A 19337-nucleotide genomic window follows, 5' to 3' on the forward strand; every position below is an offset into this window, starting at 1 on the left:
AGCTGATATTACATCCTTGGCTTTTAACAAAGGTTGGTAAAAGTAATGGTCAAAATTGACCATTGCTGCTTGGTTTTTCATACTAATGAGAGATATGGTCATACTGTTCAAGATGGTCAAAAATCTATGCACCTAGTTTACTTTAGATTTCAGAACTAAGAGAAAACTTTTCTTGATAAAATTGTATTCTTTCTCTTATTAATAATTAGGCATTCTCTAAAGTTTCATGTTTCCCTCTGGTTTAAGCAACCTAGAAGCTCAGAGTCATTTATGCTTTAAATTGCTAGCATAATCACTCTTCTTTAGCCCTTTCTATGAAACAGATTTACAACTTCGATCTTATACTCTTTTACGTTTGTTCCATTTGATTTTAGTTTACTAAGATTCTTCCCTACTATATTCAGAGGCAGAATACTTTGTCAAAGTTGAGTGAAAGGAAGCCATTAACTGTAATATTGGGAGCATCCAATTAGTGGTACATGTTTGCTGGGAAAAAAGCGTTAAGGCACAGATAAAACAGAAGTAGTGTGAAGGTATATTAAGATGTAAGTCCTTCAAATGGCAGCTGGGTATCCCCTTAGTTAAGTATCAGAAAACTTTATTTTCCTGACACATGTATGAGGGAGTAAATAAACCTGAAAAATATGATAGGAATAAAGCATGTTGATGGTGCAAACATTTGAGGACAGAATAAAACTTTATTTGACTTGGTGCAAAAACTACATGAAAACATAACTTCCATTTCCATTCTACTGGATTACAGATTTGTTTGCCAGAAAAGAGGTGATGAATTAGCTCTTTAGCATTTCCATTTCAATCTGTGAATTTTGTTTCTATTTTTTTTCTCCCTTTTCAAAGGGAAAGGTGATTTTGTTGAAAGAGTATAGGTTTTGGAGTCAAATGTTTCATTAATTTAAATCCTGGTTCTGCTAATTATTTATTTTGAGAGTATTACTTAACCATATTGAGCCTAGGTTTCTCATCTCTTAAATGAGTTTAATAATACTTCTGTTGTACCTTTGTGTGATAAATAAATAATATTGTATATAAAACATTTAACTTGGAGCCTGACAGATAATATATTTTCAAAAGTATTAGGGATAAACAACATAAAGAATACTTCATAGAAGGAGGCTACCTTAACTTTTTTGGACAGTCTTTAATAACTGATATATTTAACTCATGTCTGTCTCCTGATAAATGTGTAGATTCTGAAAAACACACTGAAAATAATAGTTATTTGTTGAATGCTTAAGGCGAATACTGCCTTGGGTCAACTCCTTTGTATGCATTATCTTTTACTCTCACAGTAATATTGTAGAAACGAATACGTTATGCCAATTTTACATCTATGAAAACTAATATTTGATAACGGAAAAGACATATTGATATAGCGACTCTCATAAGCTGCTGGAGTTTCCAACTGTAAATTAGTGTTGATAGAACCTTTCTGGAAAGTAATTTATCAGTGTAAGTAAAGAATTTTAAATACATTCATAATCTATAATTCATTAACATTATTTCTAAAAATATGACTTAAAGTCACCAGATGACGAAGACAGACAAAAACTGTAAAGATGCATATTTAAAGGTTTATAATTAATTACATAATAACTGCCAGAAAGTATGCTACAGGAGGGCAAGAAGTATTGTCTGTTTTGTACACTGCTGCATCGCTAGGCCTAACAGTGCTTAGAACAAAGTAGGTACTCAATAAATGTTTATGGAAAGCATGAATACATAGTTAACATATAGTGGGAAAATTTAAATACACAGATTTCTAGGTAATAGAGTAGTAGTTAAATATATGAGTACAAGGGTAAATTGCAAATTCATTTAATTTAGAATTTAAAACATTAATGGAAGTTCTGTTTTTTTAGTGGCTGAAAAAGACCTTACTAGGCTGACTCTACCAAAGATAATATTTAATCCGTGGACCTAAAAAGGAATACACCAGAAAGTCAAAATGTGTATCTCTGGGTTTAGGGGTTCACTTTAACTTTATTTTTAATTTAAAAATATTTCTACAAAAAAAGACACATATACCTTCATTTAAAAAAAAAAAGATAAAATAGCATCGTTGTGTTTATTTTTGGATAGAACCAGGTTGGGCTGCCACCTGGATTGTCTATTAGGGTCCTGACCACCAAAAATTGCCCTGGCATTGCCCAGCCAGAGCTGCCCTGCCCCACTAATTCAGCCCAGCACACAGTTATTTGCACAAATCCCAAATTTTCCTTTATGATTTTAATTCTTAATTTTAAAGTCTGTTTCTCTCTGTTCGTGGTCTCATGCCTTATGTAATGAATTCTACAGCTTTTTTCTTAGTGCCCCTTCTGTCACTGGAAATCAAACTGATGCTACATCCGTGATTCTGAGCTTAGATCTATTTATGTTTAGTGTCTCCTCCCATTTTCTCTTTAAACGTGGGTCTCTGGACACATAGCATTGACTGTTCCATGCTTTGCTCTTCAGCTGTCCTTTCTTGTAGCACAGGAGTCTCTTCCACTAGAATAGCTCTCTGCTGCCACCTTCTGGTTTCTGGCTGCTAAAGCCAGGCAGCAGGTCAAAGGTGACTTTCAGTGTGGGCTCTTCCCAACCTCTTGAGATGCTGTCACCCCCTTTCCCTCGGCTTCTTTCAAACTCTTCAAAGTGATCTTTTTATACATTTTTATTCCTTTTCTCCAAAACCAGAATTGAGTAGTTGAGACAGGGACCTTACAGCCCCAAAGTCTAAATTATTTACTATCTAGCCCTTTACAGGGAAAGCTTGCAGATCCCTGCTCTAAAGAATGTAGGAATAGCTGATGTAGGGAGCAGCCACAGCCTTTAGGGATGCGGGAAAGTATCCACATAAGGATCAATTGTGGCAGAAGCTGCCTCCTGCAAAGCAGAATAAGGCCTTATAGGAGAGGGTGTGGCAGTGTTCAGTGGATGGTCCGGAAGTAGAGAAACTTGGCGAAGGTTGACTGGAGTTTGAATGGAATTTCTGGGTAGAGCACCTGGCTGGAAGGCGAGCACTATTGGTTCCTCACAGACCAGCTGACAGAAGCTCTGCAAAAGGAAGGAGAAATCAATCAAAACCACAACAAGGCTGGGGAGCCCCTTGCTGCCACCTCGCAAGCCCCTCCACGCCCTCTACTGATAAAGCCTCATTACTCCAGCTGGCAAAAGAAAACTGTTTACATACTAGATCCAGCTCCAGTATCTCAAATTAAAGTTAAAAATTTGAGCTAAGGATTTAGAGCTGAGGCAATAATTAGGTAACTGGCACAAATATATATAGTCCACATGCAAACTTCTCTGATTCAGTTGGGTGCTATATGTAGTCGAGCACCGTGTATTGCATTTATCTGTTATAACTTTGAATCCCCTTTAATCTTACAGTGTCTCCTACATTTTTGTTAAATTTGTCTTTCATTACACAGACATTTTTTAAAGAGTCTAGGCCAGTTACTTTGCAGAATTTCTCTCAGCGTGGACTTATCTTTCTGTTTACTCATGATTACATTTAGGTAAAACACTTTTGGCAGGAATGTTACATAAGTTATAATATTGTATCACTGAGACATATCACAAAACACACGGTATAAGTTTTTCTCATAACTAGTGATAGTAAGTTTGATCATTTGGTTAAAGTTGTGGTCAACAGATTTATCCATCTCCCTGTTATGATTAATAAGTGCTCAATTGAGTGATATTGCAAGAATATGCAACTATCTTTGTTTCCAAAAAATCTTCATCCAGTGGACTTAGCACTCATTGGTAATTCTTGGTTGAATCCATTATTGTAACAGGTGTGAAATGGTGATGTTTCTGGGCTTTCATTCTCTTTACCACGCACTGGCAGTTTGAAAAACCAAAAAGCCTGGCACAGATTGGGCTGCAGGCCGTGTTCCTGAAAAAGGCACTCTTCTTGCAGTTCTTATTCAGTTACTTATCTCCCTGCCTTTCCTACCACCTCAACTATTTCCCTAGGTCTCAGGGAAAACATCCTATAGGCCTTGTTTTACTCTGCTCAAGATGCTATTTATGAATGAGAATATGATTACGATATTTTAATGAATCCCAAGTTTCTCATATAAAAAGATTTTTAAAAAACATTTTTGAATTTGAAAAACCCTGAAATTTTAGCAATTTTTTGCTATTTGTTAATGCATTTGTTCAATAAATTGTTCATTCAACAAATATTGTGTACCAAACAGAGTACTGGAAACTGAGGGTAGAGGAGAGGGGGCTTACTTCAAAGTGCTATAGAGTGTGCCCAAGCTGTAGTATCAGCAGTCTTGAGTATTGATACTTGTTGAATGTTAGTCATGGGGCAAATGCCATGACATCTATGGTCTTAGTTTTCTCATCTTTGAATGTGGATAACTGCAGCTAGGTCACTAAATGGACATGATTCACTTACATACAGATGCGTGCATGCGCAAGCACAGACACACACACATACACACAGGCAGCCCTCACTTTGCACAGCATCAGGTTAGCTGAAACTTGTACATATCTGAGCCATGTTCCTATTTTGCACGGTCGCCACATGCACAAGTTTCAGTAAGCATGGCATCCTACAAGACGAGGGCTGCCTGTATATATAAAACATTCTAGGAAATTGCCTGGGATACAGCAAATTCTCAAAAGTGCTACTTATATGATTAAGTAGAAATCTTTTTACAACTACTGTAACCCTTTGTCTGTCCAGCCTCTCTTCTTGAACATTTTCAATGATAGTGCAATCAGTGTTTTACTAAGAAGACCACACTTTTTTTTTTTTTAGCATCTCTATTGGAGTATAATTGCTTTACAATGGTGTGTTAGTTTCTGCTTTATAACAAAGTGAATCAGCTATACATATACATATATCCCCATATCTCCTCCCTCTTGCGTCTCCCTCCCATCCTCCCTATCCCACCCCTCTAGGAGGTCACAAAGTTCCGAGCTGATCTCCCTGTGCTATGTGGCTGCTTCCCACTAGCTATCTATTTTACATTTGGTAGTGTATATATGTCCATGCCACTCTCTCACTTCGTCCCAGCTTACCCTTCCCCCTCTCCATGTCCTCAAGTCCATTCTCTACGTCTGTGTCTTTATTCCTGTCCTTGCCCTTAGGTTCTTTGTAACCATTTTTTTTTTTTTTTTTTTTTTTTTTTTAGATTCTGTATATATATGTTAGCAGACGGTATTTGTTTTTCTCTTTCTGACTTACTTCACTCTGTATGACAGACTCTAGGTCCATCCACCTCACTACAAATAACTCAGTTTCGTTTCTTTTTATGGCTGAGTAATATTCCATTGTATATATGTGCCACATCTTCTTCATCCATTCATCTGTCGATGGACACTTAGGTTGCTTCCATGTCCTGGCTATTGTAAATAGAGCTGCAATGAACATTTTGGTACATGACTCTTTTTGAATTATGGTTTTCTCAGGGTATATGCCCAGTAGTGGGATTGCTGGGTCATATGGTAGTTCTATTTTTAGTTTTTTAAGGAACCTCCCTACTGTTCTCCATAGTGGCTGTATCAATTTACATTCCCACCAACAGTGCAAGAGGGTTCCCTTTTCTCCACACCCTCTCCAGCATTTATTCTTTGTAGTTTTTTTCATGATGGCCATTCTGACCGGTGTGAGGTGATATCTCATTGTAGTTTTGATTTGCATCTCTCTGATGATTAGTGATGTTGAGCATCCTTTCATGTGTTTGTTGGCAATCTGTATATCTTCTCTGGAGAAATGTCTACTTAGGTCTTGTGTCCATTTTTGGATTGGGTTGTTTGTTTTTTTGATATTGAGCTGCATGAGCTGCTTGTAAGTTTTGGAGATTAACCCTTTGTCTGTTGTTTCATTTGCAAATATTTTCTCCCATTCTGAGGGTTGTCTTTTCATCTTGTTTATGGTTTCCTTTGCTGTGCAAAAGCTTTTAAGTTTCATTAGGTCCCCTTTGTTTATTTTTGTTTTTAGTTCTATTTCTCTAGGAGGTGGGTCAAAAAGTATCTTGCTGTGATTTATGTCATAGAGTTGCAGAATTAAAAAAGCAGCATATCCCCAGTGTTCATAACCTTCTTAGCAGATTCTGTTTGAGAACCAGCTATGGCATCACTGGCAGATTGACACCTCTTGAACACAAAGTCTCGGTTCCATTCCTCTATCTGTGGAATAGGTGGCTGAGTTACAGAATCTGACAATCCTATTGCCTGGAAAGTCTCATGGAAAGGCAGGCTTTGCAAGGACATGAGAGTCAGAAGGCTCTACACTAAATATTCCACTCACGTTGAAGGGTCCTAGGTATCCAGGTGTCACTGAGATCCTAAGTCAATGAGATAAAGTCCCTGGGCTCTCAGTGTGGATTAGCATCCTGCTTCCAATGTGTGCTAGCTTTTTGCTTTTTGGCAATTTATATAATCTGTCCCAGTTTTCCCATTTGCAAAAGGGGACAATAATAGCGATTTCATGGATTTCATTATGAAGTTGAAAAAAGGTAACTCTACATAGTAGGCAGGTAATAATACTTCAGTCATGAGTCTTAGTAGCACTAATAGTAGTTTTATCAAGGGGATTCATGACATATATATGTATTGTTTAGTGGACATAACTGCCCAGATTCTACTTCAGGAATCAGTTAAGTCACTTTGCTTAAGGTCATTCCCCTTCCTGGGACAGCTCATATCCAACGACTGATAAATAGAGGAGTAGCCTTGCCACTTTGGTCTGACTTGGGGCAAAGCCGAAGGCCCGTTCTTGCTCCAGGACTCCCCATGGAGCTGACTGAGGTTGTTGCTGGGCTGCTTTGCAGCTCAGCCTATGTTTCTGCCCAGTCCTTGATCCTCTCCCTATCTTCCCACTGTTCCCCGCTCCAGTCCAACAGGAGTTGATTCCAGGTGCACTCCTTAATAAGAATCCTGCATACCAAACCCCACCTCAGAGTCAGCTTTACAGAGAACGCTGCCTGTGACAACAGGGCGGGAAGACAAATAAGTCACCTCACTCAGATATTTCACTGTGTGGCCTGAGACCTGTGACCATCAGAGATCACCTTATATCAGTCTTTGGCGTGTTCTAGGATGTTTTGAAGGTCATGGTTAGTCAGTAGTTGTCCTAGGAACTGGTAAACTTCCCAGCAGTTTGCCAGTGCCCTGGTGCACCGATCAAACTTTCAGAAAGGCAGTAGTACTGAGGGAAGTCCTTGAGCATCTGGCTGGAAACACTCCCTGTGGCTGGTGGAAGTTGAAATTGGCAGCCCAAGCAGTAAGTAACAGCTATTTTCCGTTTTGGTGACCAGTCATTTGACCTTGCTCTCTGAGTCACAGACGTTTGGGGCATGGTAGAAAACAGAGCTTGAAAGAGTTCCCTGAGAGGAAAGAGTGAAACTCCAGATGTTTTTCTGATGGAGAGTGCAGATTTGTCCACTGGTAATAGGTTGAGTTGGTTTTGTATAGAAATACTGATTTCAAAATTTCAAGGGACTCTTTCCCTTCTTTTCAAAGAAATGCAATTGTTTTACTCTTGCACCTTCAGACTTCTGGTCTATTTTATTATAATGTCTCATATACTGCCTACAGTTTTTATTGGCCTTATATTCACAAGTTCTTCTTGAACGACGTTAATTTATATACGTTCAAGGACTTGAATTCACTTAAACAATAGATTTCTCTCTTACTGACAATTAAAAAAAACAAAAAAACTTCAAAGGATGAATGAATGAATTTTAAGGAAACACAAACTAATCCCCATTGCAACCAGAGTGACCTTTCTGCAACAGACACCTTGCTTAACATTCTTCACTAATTTTCTTTCTATGCCTTTAAAGATTATGTATAAGCTGATAGTTTATCATTTCAGCTTCATGCCTTACTATTTCCCAACTCATCTTCTTATACACACACACACACACACACACATTTTTCAGTTACTTTCAGACAAAGTTCAAATGTAACATGCTATTCTGGAATACAGTATATTGGTTTCCAGTCTGTAGAGACATTTTTAATTTGGCTCCATTATTAAATGTTTATTTGATAAAACCACTGTATCTGTTGTCATGTTAGAAGAGGCAACTACCAAAGCAATCTACAGATTCAATGCAGTCCCTATTCATCTACCAATGGCATTCATCACAGAATTAGAACAAAAAATTTTACAATTCATATGGAAACACAAAAGACCCCCAGTAGCCGAAGCAATCTTGAGAAAGAAAAATGGAGCTGGAGGAATCAGGCTCCCCGACTTCAAACTATACTACAAAGCAACAGTAATCAACACAGTGTGGTACTGGCACAAAAACAGAAATATAGATCAATGGAACAGGATAGAAAGCCCAGAGATAAACCCATGTACATATGGTCACCTAATTTATGACAAAGGAGGCAAGAACATACAATGGAGAAAAGACAGCCTCTTCAATAAGTGGTGCTTGGAAAACTGGACAGCTACATGTAAAAGAATGAAATTAGAACACTACCTAACACCATACACAGAAATAAACTCAAAATGGATTAGAGACCTAAATGTAAGTCCAGACACTATAAAACTCTTAGAGGGAAACATAGGAAAAGCACTCTGACATAAACCACAGCAAGATCTTTTTTGACCCACCGCCTAGAGTAATGGAAATAAAAACAAAAATAAACAAATGGGACCTAATGAAACTTCAAAGCTTTTGCACAGCAAAGGAAACCATAAACAAGATGAAAAGACAACCCTCAAAATGGGGGAAAATATTTGCAAACGAAACAACAGACAAAGGATTAATCTCCAAAATATACAAACAGCTCATGCAGCTCAATCTCAAAAAAACAAACAACCCAATTAAAAAATGGGCAGAAGACCTAAATAGACATTTTACCAAAGAAGACATACAGATGGCCAAGAGGCACATGAAAAGATGCTCAACATCACTAATTATTAGAGAAATGCAAATCAAAGCTGCAATGAGGTATCACCTCACACCAGTCAGAATGGGCATTATCAAAAAATCTAGAAACAATAAATGCTGGAGAGGGTGTGGAGAACAGGGAACCCTCTTGCACTTTTGGTGGGAATGTAAATTGATACAACCACTATGGAGAACAGTATGCAGGTTCCTTAAAAACCTAAAAATAGGGGCTTCCCTGGTGGCGCAGTGGTTGAGAATCTGCCTGCTAATGCAGGGGACACGGGTTCGAGCCCTGGTCTGGGAAGATCCCACATGCCGCGGAGCAACTAGGCCCGTGAGCCACAACTACTGAGCCTGCGCGTCTGGAGCCTGTGCTCCACAACAAGAGAGGCCACGATAGTGAGAGGCCCGCGCACCGCGATGAAGAGAGGCCCCCGCTTGCCGCAACTAGAGAAAGCCCTCGCACAGAAACGAAGACCCAACACAGTTATAAATAAATAAATAATTAATTAAATAATTAAAAAAAAAAAAAAAACCTAAAAATAGAACTACCATATGACCCAGCAATGCCACTACTGGGCATATACCCTGAGAAAACCGTAATTCAAAAAGAGACATGTACCCCAGTGTTCACTGCAGCGCTATTTACAATAGCCAGGGCAGGGAACCAACCTAAATGATCATCAACAGTTGAATGGATAAAGAAGATGTGGCACATATATACAGTGGAATATTACTCAGCCATAAAAAGCAAAATTGAGTTATTTATAGTGAGGTGGATGGACCTAGAGTCTGTCATACAGAGTGAAGTAAGTCAGAAAGAGAAAAGCAAATACCATATTCTAACACATATATATATAGAATCTAAAAAAAAAAAATTGGTACTGATGAACCTAGTGCCAGGGCAGGAATAAAGACATAGACCTAGAGAATGGACTTGAGGACACGGGATGGGAGGGGGAAGCTGGGGTGACGTGAGAGTAGCATCGATATATATACACTACTGAATGTAAAATAGTTAGCTAGTGGGAAGCAGCAGCATAGCACAGGGAGATCAGCTCGGTGCTTTGCTTTGTATTTTTTTCTCTCATTTTTTGTAACATTAGGGAAGGAGGGAGGGAGGCTTGAGAGGGAGGGGACATGGGGATATATGTATGCATATGGCTGATTCACTTTTTTGTACAATGGAAACTAACACAGTATTGTGAAGCAATTATACTCCTTTAAAGATCTATTTTTTAAAAAAAGGCAACTAATTTCTTTTAAATTATCAAAATACATCATTGTATAAATTGGTTTTAGATATAGGTATATCCTTAGGTGAAGTAATATTTAAAGATAATACTTTCTTTATCTCCTCTTTCCTTTGGAGTTACTTTTCTTTACTCTAGGAGAGCGTAATTTTGATGGGTTGCTATACTAAGAAAAGGAAGGGTTGTAGGAGAGACTTACTGACTTGTTTCTTTATAATGTCTGTGTAGACTCTGTGATATGATGAGGGGTTCAGTAATGAAGTAGGAATTTTAGAGACATTTCTGAACCTCCACTGTTGTTCTTTACAAAGCTATACATCTCTTTTGAATATGGAGGACAGCTTAAATCCAAGACCGCTCCTCCCTCAATAAGAGGTTCCAAGATGTAATTCTAAAAGCAGAAGGAAATTTTTGAGTTATTTCCAAATCTGGTTGTGTGATAATATAAAGTACAACTATGAAGAATTTAAGACTCTCTATCCAAGTAGCAAATGAGAAGATTTTTCCACATATTTTTTGCCCACTAACTTTCAAGAAATGATTTTTTAAAAATAAGAAAGGAAAAAAAAAAGAAATTTTTCTAGCCAAATGGAGAATCTGATCATATTTTGCAAACTTTAAACTTGAATTTACCTTGCTTTCAAAATTGAATGTGTTCATTCTGGAAAATAGTATTAAATACAAACAGATAGTTTTTAAAAAGAGGGATCGAAGACTATCTAGTTTTTCCTTTTTGATTTTCCTACTTCAGTATTTTAGTTCAGGATTATAAAATACAAGCTGAATTGAACGGAAATTCTGTATTCTATTTCCTGGTCTTGCAGCACTTACTAATTTTGCCTCAGACAACATCAGGTTTGTTTATAAAAAGTTATAACACTCAATTTGTAATGAGCAGTTTACTCTTCTTTTTAACCTAAGTAAAATGCATTTTATGTTAGCAGTTGTCTTAAAATGTTTTCTGATATTCTATAAATAAAACCTCCTTTTTAAAAAATTTGATAATATATAGGGCAGAGAAGAATTCTTGAAAAAACTCACTCGAGGTGAAGTGGCTCGTGGAATGATGATTCAGGTAATCCCAATTTGGTTTCAATATTTTATTCTTCCTTTAATTTGCATTTTACGTAACATTTTAAATTTGCCTGTAATGAGGCATCTTTTCACTACTTGGTTTGCAAGCCAGCAGTTTTCTCTCCTTAGTTGGTGACAGTTGCCCTCTGTGTACGACTAGCAGTGTCTGATCATGCATAAAGAAACTGACCTCTCATACACATATCGCATTTTGTGGTTTAATGGGAATTTCTGCCAGCCTAGTAAAAGGGCAGTGGGATCTTATTCCTAAGTGTCTCTTTAGTTTCCTTTGTGATGATGTTATGTTTTCTTTACATTTAATGTCTTTCAATTGGACTCTTTTATTTAAGACTGAAAAGAAAACATGCTATGATATTTCTATATAAAGATTTTGAAACTAAAGCATTATAACTAGCAAAATCAATTTTACTTTTTAAAAAATCTTTATCTACCACCTGCATATCCTTTGGGACCTGGATTGGGTGTTCTGAACCCTGGCATGTTTGTAGACTGCCTCCCCTTCAGAAATACATAAGTATTTGAAACCATTACTATAAAAAGAATAAAATCAAGAGGCAAAACAGTACAAGACAGTGTTAATTTTAAAAATTATTTGAGATTATCTGCACCTCTGTTCCTCTTTGAAGCAAACACATATTTTGTGATTTTTTTTCTATTGGGAACTTTGATACTTTCAAACATATAAAAGCAGTGTCTCTCTAATTCTATATGCTTGAAAATGCCAAATTACCTAATTTATTTCTCTTTGTAGATAAGCCCAATAATTCCATAATCTTCCAGTCCTTTTTGCTTAATAGTTTGTTATTAACTTCTTGTTTATTGGTTTTATTTGGTCTTAGAATGCAGGAATTACATATATTTCAATATTTGTCATTAACGTGTCATCTAACCTTATTATCCTCCAGTACTTACTTAAGGATATCTGATTTTTATTGTCTATTAAATTTTTTTCTCTCATTTTTTGTAATATTACCTCTGTTCTTTTTAAATATGCTATATTCGTACCTATTGCTTTTTTATGGTGGCATTTATTGTTTTGATTTTTAGACATTACTGACCAGCACAGGATAGAGTCTCAATAAATGTTTAGGTAGTTAATAACGATGAATCATTTAAAAAATCTTTGCTGGCAGAAAAGACTGCTTTCCCTTCAAGAAGAACAGGCACTTGAGAAGCAGGATCTTATGAGAAAGAAAGCAATATATGCCTTAGCACTGGCAGAAATGGAGATACCACTGCTTAAACTAGAAGAAGAAGCTGTAAAAATCAGAACTTGCCACAAAGAACATACTGATGTAAGCATTTATAATTAATCCAGAAACTAATCTGCAGGAATATTCAGGTCAATAAATCATGTATGCGATTTTACATTATCATTTGGAAAATTATGATTTCACATAGGAAGACATAAAAGCATAGACAAAATAAGTAACTATTTTATGACCACACAACTGATCTACAGTGGAATTATATAGCAAGACTATTAACGCTGTTACCTGGAACCCCACACTTTATCTTAGAGAGTACTTAGGAAAAGCAGTTTTCAAATGGGTGAGTAGTGATTTATCTGGTATGATTACCCACTGTAGTAAATTTAATTCAAAGTCTTCACTGCTTGTTAATAAAATTCCAAAACTACGTTTGCGCAAATATAGAATATAATGCATCTTGACATTTTCGTGGTAAATTTTTGATGTATGTAAATGAAGTTAAGACAGCTAGGATGAAAAATAAAGCAAATGTTGATAAAATATTTTCAAAACAACAGGTTTATGACAGTGACTGATATTACAAGCCCTTCCCAAAGAAAAATTTAGTAGAAAAATATGCATACATCATATCATTAGTCTTTTGGAGAAGTAGAAGGTGTGGTAGGAATTATACATTCTTGTCTTCAGCTACAGGGAGGACATACGTATATTCATTTGGGCCATTTTGGCAACAGGGTTTTTTTTTCTTTGCAAATGGTGATGTAACTTTATATTCTTAGTCTTTAATAATTTTCAAAATTTCATTATTTTAAAAACTTTGTGATTTTCAAAGTTTTCCTATTACGAATGTTTATTTTGATCTTCAAAGCATCTCTCTGAAGTAGGCAAGAGAGAGTTTATCTGTAACATAGACATGAGAAAACTTGGGCCTACCTGCATGAAGCCACTTGTACAATGCCATAAACCATGGAAACGAAACAGCAAATTCTGAGTGTACTTCTCGGGGCTTCTAAATGCTTATCCTAGAGCTCATGTAATGAATATATAACCAGTACTAACACCTAGTGAGATAAATGATTTTAATAATGGCTCCTCCTTACATTAATGATAGGAGTTTATTAATTGCATCAAAGCCTTAGTGTAATCATCTGAGTATGATAATGAATTCCAGAAAAGATTAATGACTTTTATTTTTTCTTATTTTATAATAGCCATTGTTTTATACCTTCTTGTAGTGCAGTAATCATTTTTGTTTTATTATTCTTTAATAGTGTATAAATCATAAGAACTATTAACTTAGCATAAACTCTTGGAAAGAGTAAGTTTTCATACACTTTCTATAATGATTGCTGAAAATTTGGAGTTTTAATTTTGGTTAAAATATTTTAAATATTGTGAGGAAAATTTATTATTTCTATGTGAATTAATTAGTTTTTGTTACTTAGCTAAAATTGATTAGACTTTTATTTTCTTGGGTAATTCAAATTGAATATTGGGATTATGGATATCCTAGTATGTTTTTGTGATTCATGTGTGGTGAATTCCTTTCCTGTTATACCAAAATATATGTTGTTGTTATTAAAATAGTTGCTTGGGAACTATCTGGTCTAAACCAAGATAATTGGATTGTAAATGTTGCACATCTTAATTTCTGAATGTCCTATAGTTACTAGGTGAAATAATTGAGAGGAAAGAATATGTTAAAAGAAATGTAGAGAAAACACAGAAAAAGTTGCGAAGAAAGGGGAAGAAGACCCAGCATGCATTAATAAAAACTGAGGTAAGAAATTTAATGTGAAAAAATAATTTTGAATTTACAACCTTTTCATTTCAATGAAAACTATGCCAGCAAATTTAATTTTAGGTGGATGTCTCTCATTTCTAATTGGTTGCACTAAATTGATTCTGCATGCATGCATGCACATCGGCGCGCACGCACGCGCGCGCGCGCGCGTCCACACACACACACACACAGTCTCTGTGTCTTCATTTTCTCTCTTACAGTGTCTTTCCCACTGGTCTAGTGTATCCTCCTGTTACCTTTCCTACAAAGTAGAGATAGGGATTTGTAGTGTCTGAGATAGTACCATGTTTCTAACATGAGACCAATGTACAGATTGAAACATTTGTTAATATCTGACATCTAAATGTTACCCTCAAGCTGGTATGTAGGCAGCATGAACAAATGGCTATATATCAAAGGACTTCAGGGCTTTTTCCAACTTAGAAATATTTGCTCCCTTAAAATCCTCACATGTAACATTCTAACTTTAGAGAATCATTGGATATGGGAAAGTAGAGATAGTCCTCTGGATATATTTTAAAGGTAGCACCAATATGATTTGTTAGTGGACAGCTTGTGGGCCATGAGATGGAGGTGTAATCATATCCTTTAAATAAAGTTAAAGGGCCACAAAAGAAATATTTTTTTAAATTACCAAGGAAAATAATATGTATAATAATAATAACAGATATTAATATTTTGCATGTTTTTTACATCAGGCATAGTTCTAAGTGCTCAGACCTATTAACTAATTTCATCTTCATGATAACCCTATGAAGAGTGTGCTATTATTATCTCCATTCTACAGTTGAAGAATCTGATGCATTGGTTTTTAATTAACTTGTTCAGTTTCACCCAGCTTGTTAATGGTGGTGTTGAGATTCAATGTATCTGGCACTAGAAGCTCTGCTCCTAACCATTACATTATACTGGTCAAATCATACAGGTTACTTTTATCGACCCCAGTGAAGTAAAATCAGAACTCAATAACAAAAAATATAGCAGAAAGAAAAAATTTGTAGACCACTGGAAATATTTTTTAAATCACATTTTCTTTATTTACTTCTGTGTTAAGGAATATTTAGAAATGCAAATTACCATTTATTACAAGTGACTGATGATAAACTATAAAGCAAAATTTATGGAATGGGCCAACATTATAATTTGGTATTACCAATAAATTATTTTGGTAAGAAGAACTGAAAATACTTGGCATATCTATGAAAGGCAAAAAGAACGTGCCATGAGAAAAATTAAAAGAGACATAATTATATACGAAATTGCATAGCAATTTGTTTTAAAATATTGATGAAGTATGTAATTTATTTTTAAAATACAAATGATGAAAACTGGGTGAAGAGAAAAAAATAACAAAAATGGATCAATAACAATAAAACTGGTCTAAACTCTACCAATAAAGGCAAGAACAAGCACAGATGCTTTATAGGCCTCCCCACAAAAACCAGGTAGAGAGCATAAGAAAACGTGGAACGCTTCTAAATTTATTCTATAAAAATATAACCCTGAAACCATAACTGAAAAATATTAGCATAAGTAAGAAATCTGTAGGTGATCTCACTTATGAACATAGATGACAAAATCTTAAATATATCAGTGAATTGAATTTTACAATGTGCTAAAAATAATATACTTTACAAAATAAGATTCCTTTGAAGAATGTGAAGGTGATTCAGCATAAACAAGTGTACTAATATAATTCACTGCATTTACACAAGTGAAAGACAGCCTAAAATATTTGATAAAATTCGAAAGCCACTGATTTATTTTAAAAAACCTCTTAACTGTCTAGATATATAATGAAAACATCCATACCTTAATAACATGTGTTATAGTGTCTACCAGTATTTTCCAGCAAACATGATACTTAATTATGAAACATTAAAAATAAATCCATTAAAATCAGGAACAAAACATTCAGGCCAGCTCTTACAACCCAGCACACTACTGTTATTGATGACAAATTACTTGTAACATGTGTCACAAAAGATAAAACATATGTGTTCAAGACTGCAGTGGAATGCCACCACAGTTCTTATATCCACATCTGAATATTTGCTAAAATATTAACTAAAAATTGCCAAAGGTTAACAAATATAAATAAATTCCAATGAAAAACATAGCTGAATACTTTGTGTGTATGCTCCGTATTATAGAAGTTACTAAGAGTTTGAGGGTTAGAGAAGAAGGGTTCTTTTTTTTTTGTTTGTCCTTCAAATTGATTTGTCTTTCCAATTACTACTGAGTACTTAAAATGTCTTAAACACTGTTGGAAGTTCCTGGAGTTGGAGAAGTAAAAGGAGAAGTTGGTTCACTCAAGAAACACATCATCTTGCTGGGGATCAGACAAGGAAACAGACAGCCTTAATACATTGTGAGCAGAGCCATGACAATGGTGTAATGGTGTGGGAAGAGTCAAGAAGGAGGAAACGCAGCTGAATCAAGGGCATCCAGGAAGATTTTTCAGAGGAGGTGATATCTAAGAATGATAATTACTAATGGAGAAATTGAAGGTTGAATATTTGCCTTGCCGTGATGTTTAGAGAACAGAGATGATATACACAAAAAGACTAAAAGAATAATTGGCACTGGAAGCATTCAACAAACGGTTTCCATTATTATTGTTAACATTATTATTATTATTATTATATAAATTTTAACTGAAGAAATGAAGTAAGGGCTTTTTAGAAACAGACCTTGTGTTTGCAAAGCAAGGAGATCATGTGAGAATGCTGTGTGTTTGTGGAATTGCAAGCACTTCGGTATGACCAGAGAGCAGGGCACCTGTTATAAGAGTGCAAATATATGAAGCTAGTGAGACGGGCAACGCCTAGATGAAGAAATGCCTTGTGTGTCATGCTATGGAACTCCATCCCGAAGAAACTTGCAAACATCATTAATAGCATTTATTAAGTCCTCATTATGTTGACTGGTATATAAACAACACTACAGCAGCATTTCTACCTTCTAAGAACCTAAGTTAGACAAATAATTTTATCTTTTACTGTGTGTAAGCATTTCAATCATGGGCCAAGCTAAACAGTATTACTGAATTTTATGTTTAACCCCAAGTTAAATCTTAAGTGTGGAATCTGGACATATTGTATTTAGATAACATAAAAATATTTGTTAAATCTTAAATAAATATTAAAAATATCTGAAATTAATAATTTAGAATCTGAATATAATTTTTATTATCTAATATTTTTAAAATACGTGGTTTTCAAATTTTTGAGATAAGGAGATAATGAAAAATCTTGTATGGTAAAACGTTAATTAACTTCATTTTAGATTTCTAGACCCTCCCGGGTCTGGACATGCATGAAACTGTCTTTGGGTGGAAAGCCTCACAATTGCTGAAACCTGTGTCACCAGGCTAGAGAAAAAAAATTAGCCAAAGAATTATAAATGTACTGTTTATGCCTCGATTCCCATTTGCTCTAGTGACACCTGAGCATTCATCAAGACTCACAAATGGTTCTTAGAGTCCCCAAGCTTTTGCTCGCTCAAGATATGCAGATGTTGATATATACTCTTGATTGACATGTGGCATCTAACAATTTCTTTTCACACTGTGGGGACATCTCTAATATTTTTGATGCCTGGAAGGGGATATGGTGCTCACATTTACCAAAGACTCACTGATGGTACCTATGAAAGGTGTCAAAATACACTTTTTGCTTTTCACTGCTGTCTGCAGGAATTGCACTCTGTCTTTCCCTTAGTGTAAAATCCTCTGGCACCACCTTCAGCATCGCTGAATTGGCTGGAATGGTCTAAGTTGTTGACACCATTGCTTCTGAAATCTCAGTTTCCCATGAAAATCATCATTGAAGATTACGGCATGCGTTACGGAATCTGAACGAAAAGTCAGGTTTAGTGATAGCATGCTGTACCCATGATTGCCCATCCTCTCTGACTTGTTCCTACTTATTTTTACCCATACTTGTGCCTCCTCACACTTTTTGTTTGGTTGAATTTTTCTCCCAGAAATAACATAATATCCTAGTAGGCCTACTGAAGGATCTTTGTCAGCCATCTCAACTACCTTCTGGTACCAAACAAACAAACCAACCAAAAAAACCCCATTTATTAGTAGAAGAGTTCCAGAAGTTCCAGAAAAAAAAAAGAAAAGAAGGGATGATATGAAAATTCAAATACAGTACTCAATTTTCCAAATCTTGGACAAACAAGATTTTTGTAGGAAAATAAGTATAAAAGATTAGCAATTCATTCTTCTTGAAATCTGTAAGAGTAGAGAAAGAATTAGAAAGCACATGGGGAAAACTGGAGGAAAACAAGAGCAACGGGAGCAGCTGAGACTGAAATCCATTGGGAGAGCCGCACCAGCTAGAAGCAGTGCGAGATGTGGGGAAAAGCAACCTTCAGTAAGTCAGTCACCCAGTCAGTCAATCAGTCCGTCAACATCAACAGCAACAGTTGCGAAGGGATCATGAAAAAATCAATACAAAATCAAATCTCCAATCTGGAATTGGACTGGCCAGCCTTGGGGAATTGTGCTGGTATTAAACATTGACTTATTTTTCTTAAACATCAGAACAATATATATTCTTGCCTGCCTTTAGTGTACATGTTTGATAACCCATGACCACATGCTGGCATATTAAAAGACATGCCTTTCAGTTGTGCATGTATGTGTGTGGGAGGGGAGACAAGTTAGTGCAGGGTAGAGAGGGAGGGAGAGGAAGGGCGGGGAGAGAGAATACATAGTTATAACCCATCTTTTAGAAAACCTCATCAGATGTAAGAGAAGAGAACACAAACCTAAGTTGTTACTTACATTGATAAGAGGTTACTATTTGCTTTTAATTGTTCACATGGCCAAAAGTATTTGTGTTTCTAAATTGCAAGGATTTGAAAATCCTAGTACTTAAAATATTCCTGAATTTTTTTTTCAGGATAAATGCTCAATAACTTTTAAAGAAATAGAGACCACTAAAAGAAAAACAATTATTTATCATGCAAAAATAAATCAATTGAACAAAGACTTAGAAGAAAAACAAAAAGAAAAGAATGTTTTTGACCACACACTTGACTGTTTAAAGTAAGTACTTAAAATTTATCAAAATATTAAATGCTTAAT

The 19337-nt window shown here is 35.7% G+C and overlaps 1 protein-coding gene across 1 annotated transcript in view; it reads left to right on the forward strand.

The window, feature by feature from the left end:
- CCDC178 (coiled-coil domain containing 178) overlaps positions 1-19337 on the forward strand; it is a 388062-nt gene that overhangs the window by 114225 nt on the left and 254500 nt on the right. Inside the window, exons 13-16 of the mRNA XM_057526196.1 lie at positions 11139-11201; positions 12355-12516; positions 14099-14212; positions 19153-19298. Of these exons, the coding sequence (XP_057382179.1) occupies positions 11139-11201; positions 12355-12516; positions 14099-14212; positions 19153-19298 (485 nt within the window). The remainder of the gene's footprint in view (positions 1-11138; positions 11202-12354; positions 12517-14098; positions 14213-19152; positions 19299-19337) is intronic.

This window comes from Balaenoptera acutorostrata, chromosome 13, assembly GCF_949987535.1.
Source record: "Balaenoptera acutorostrata chromosome 13, mBalAcu1.1, whole genome shotgun sequence".
Classification (NCBI taxonomy): Eukaryota; Metazoa; Chordata; class Mammalia; order Artiodactyla; family Balaenopteridae; genus Balaenoptera; species Balaenoptera acutorostrata.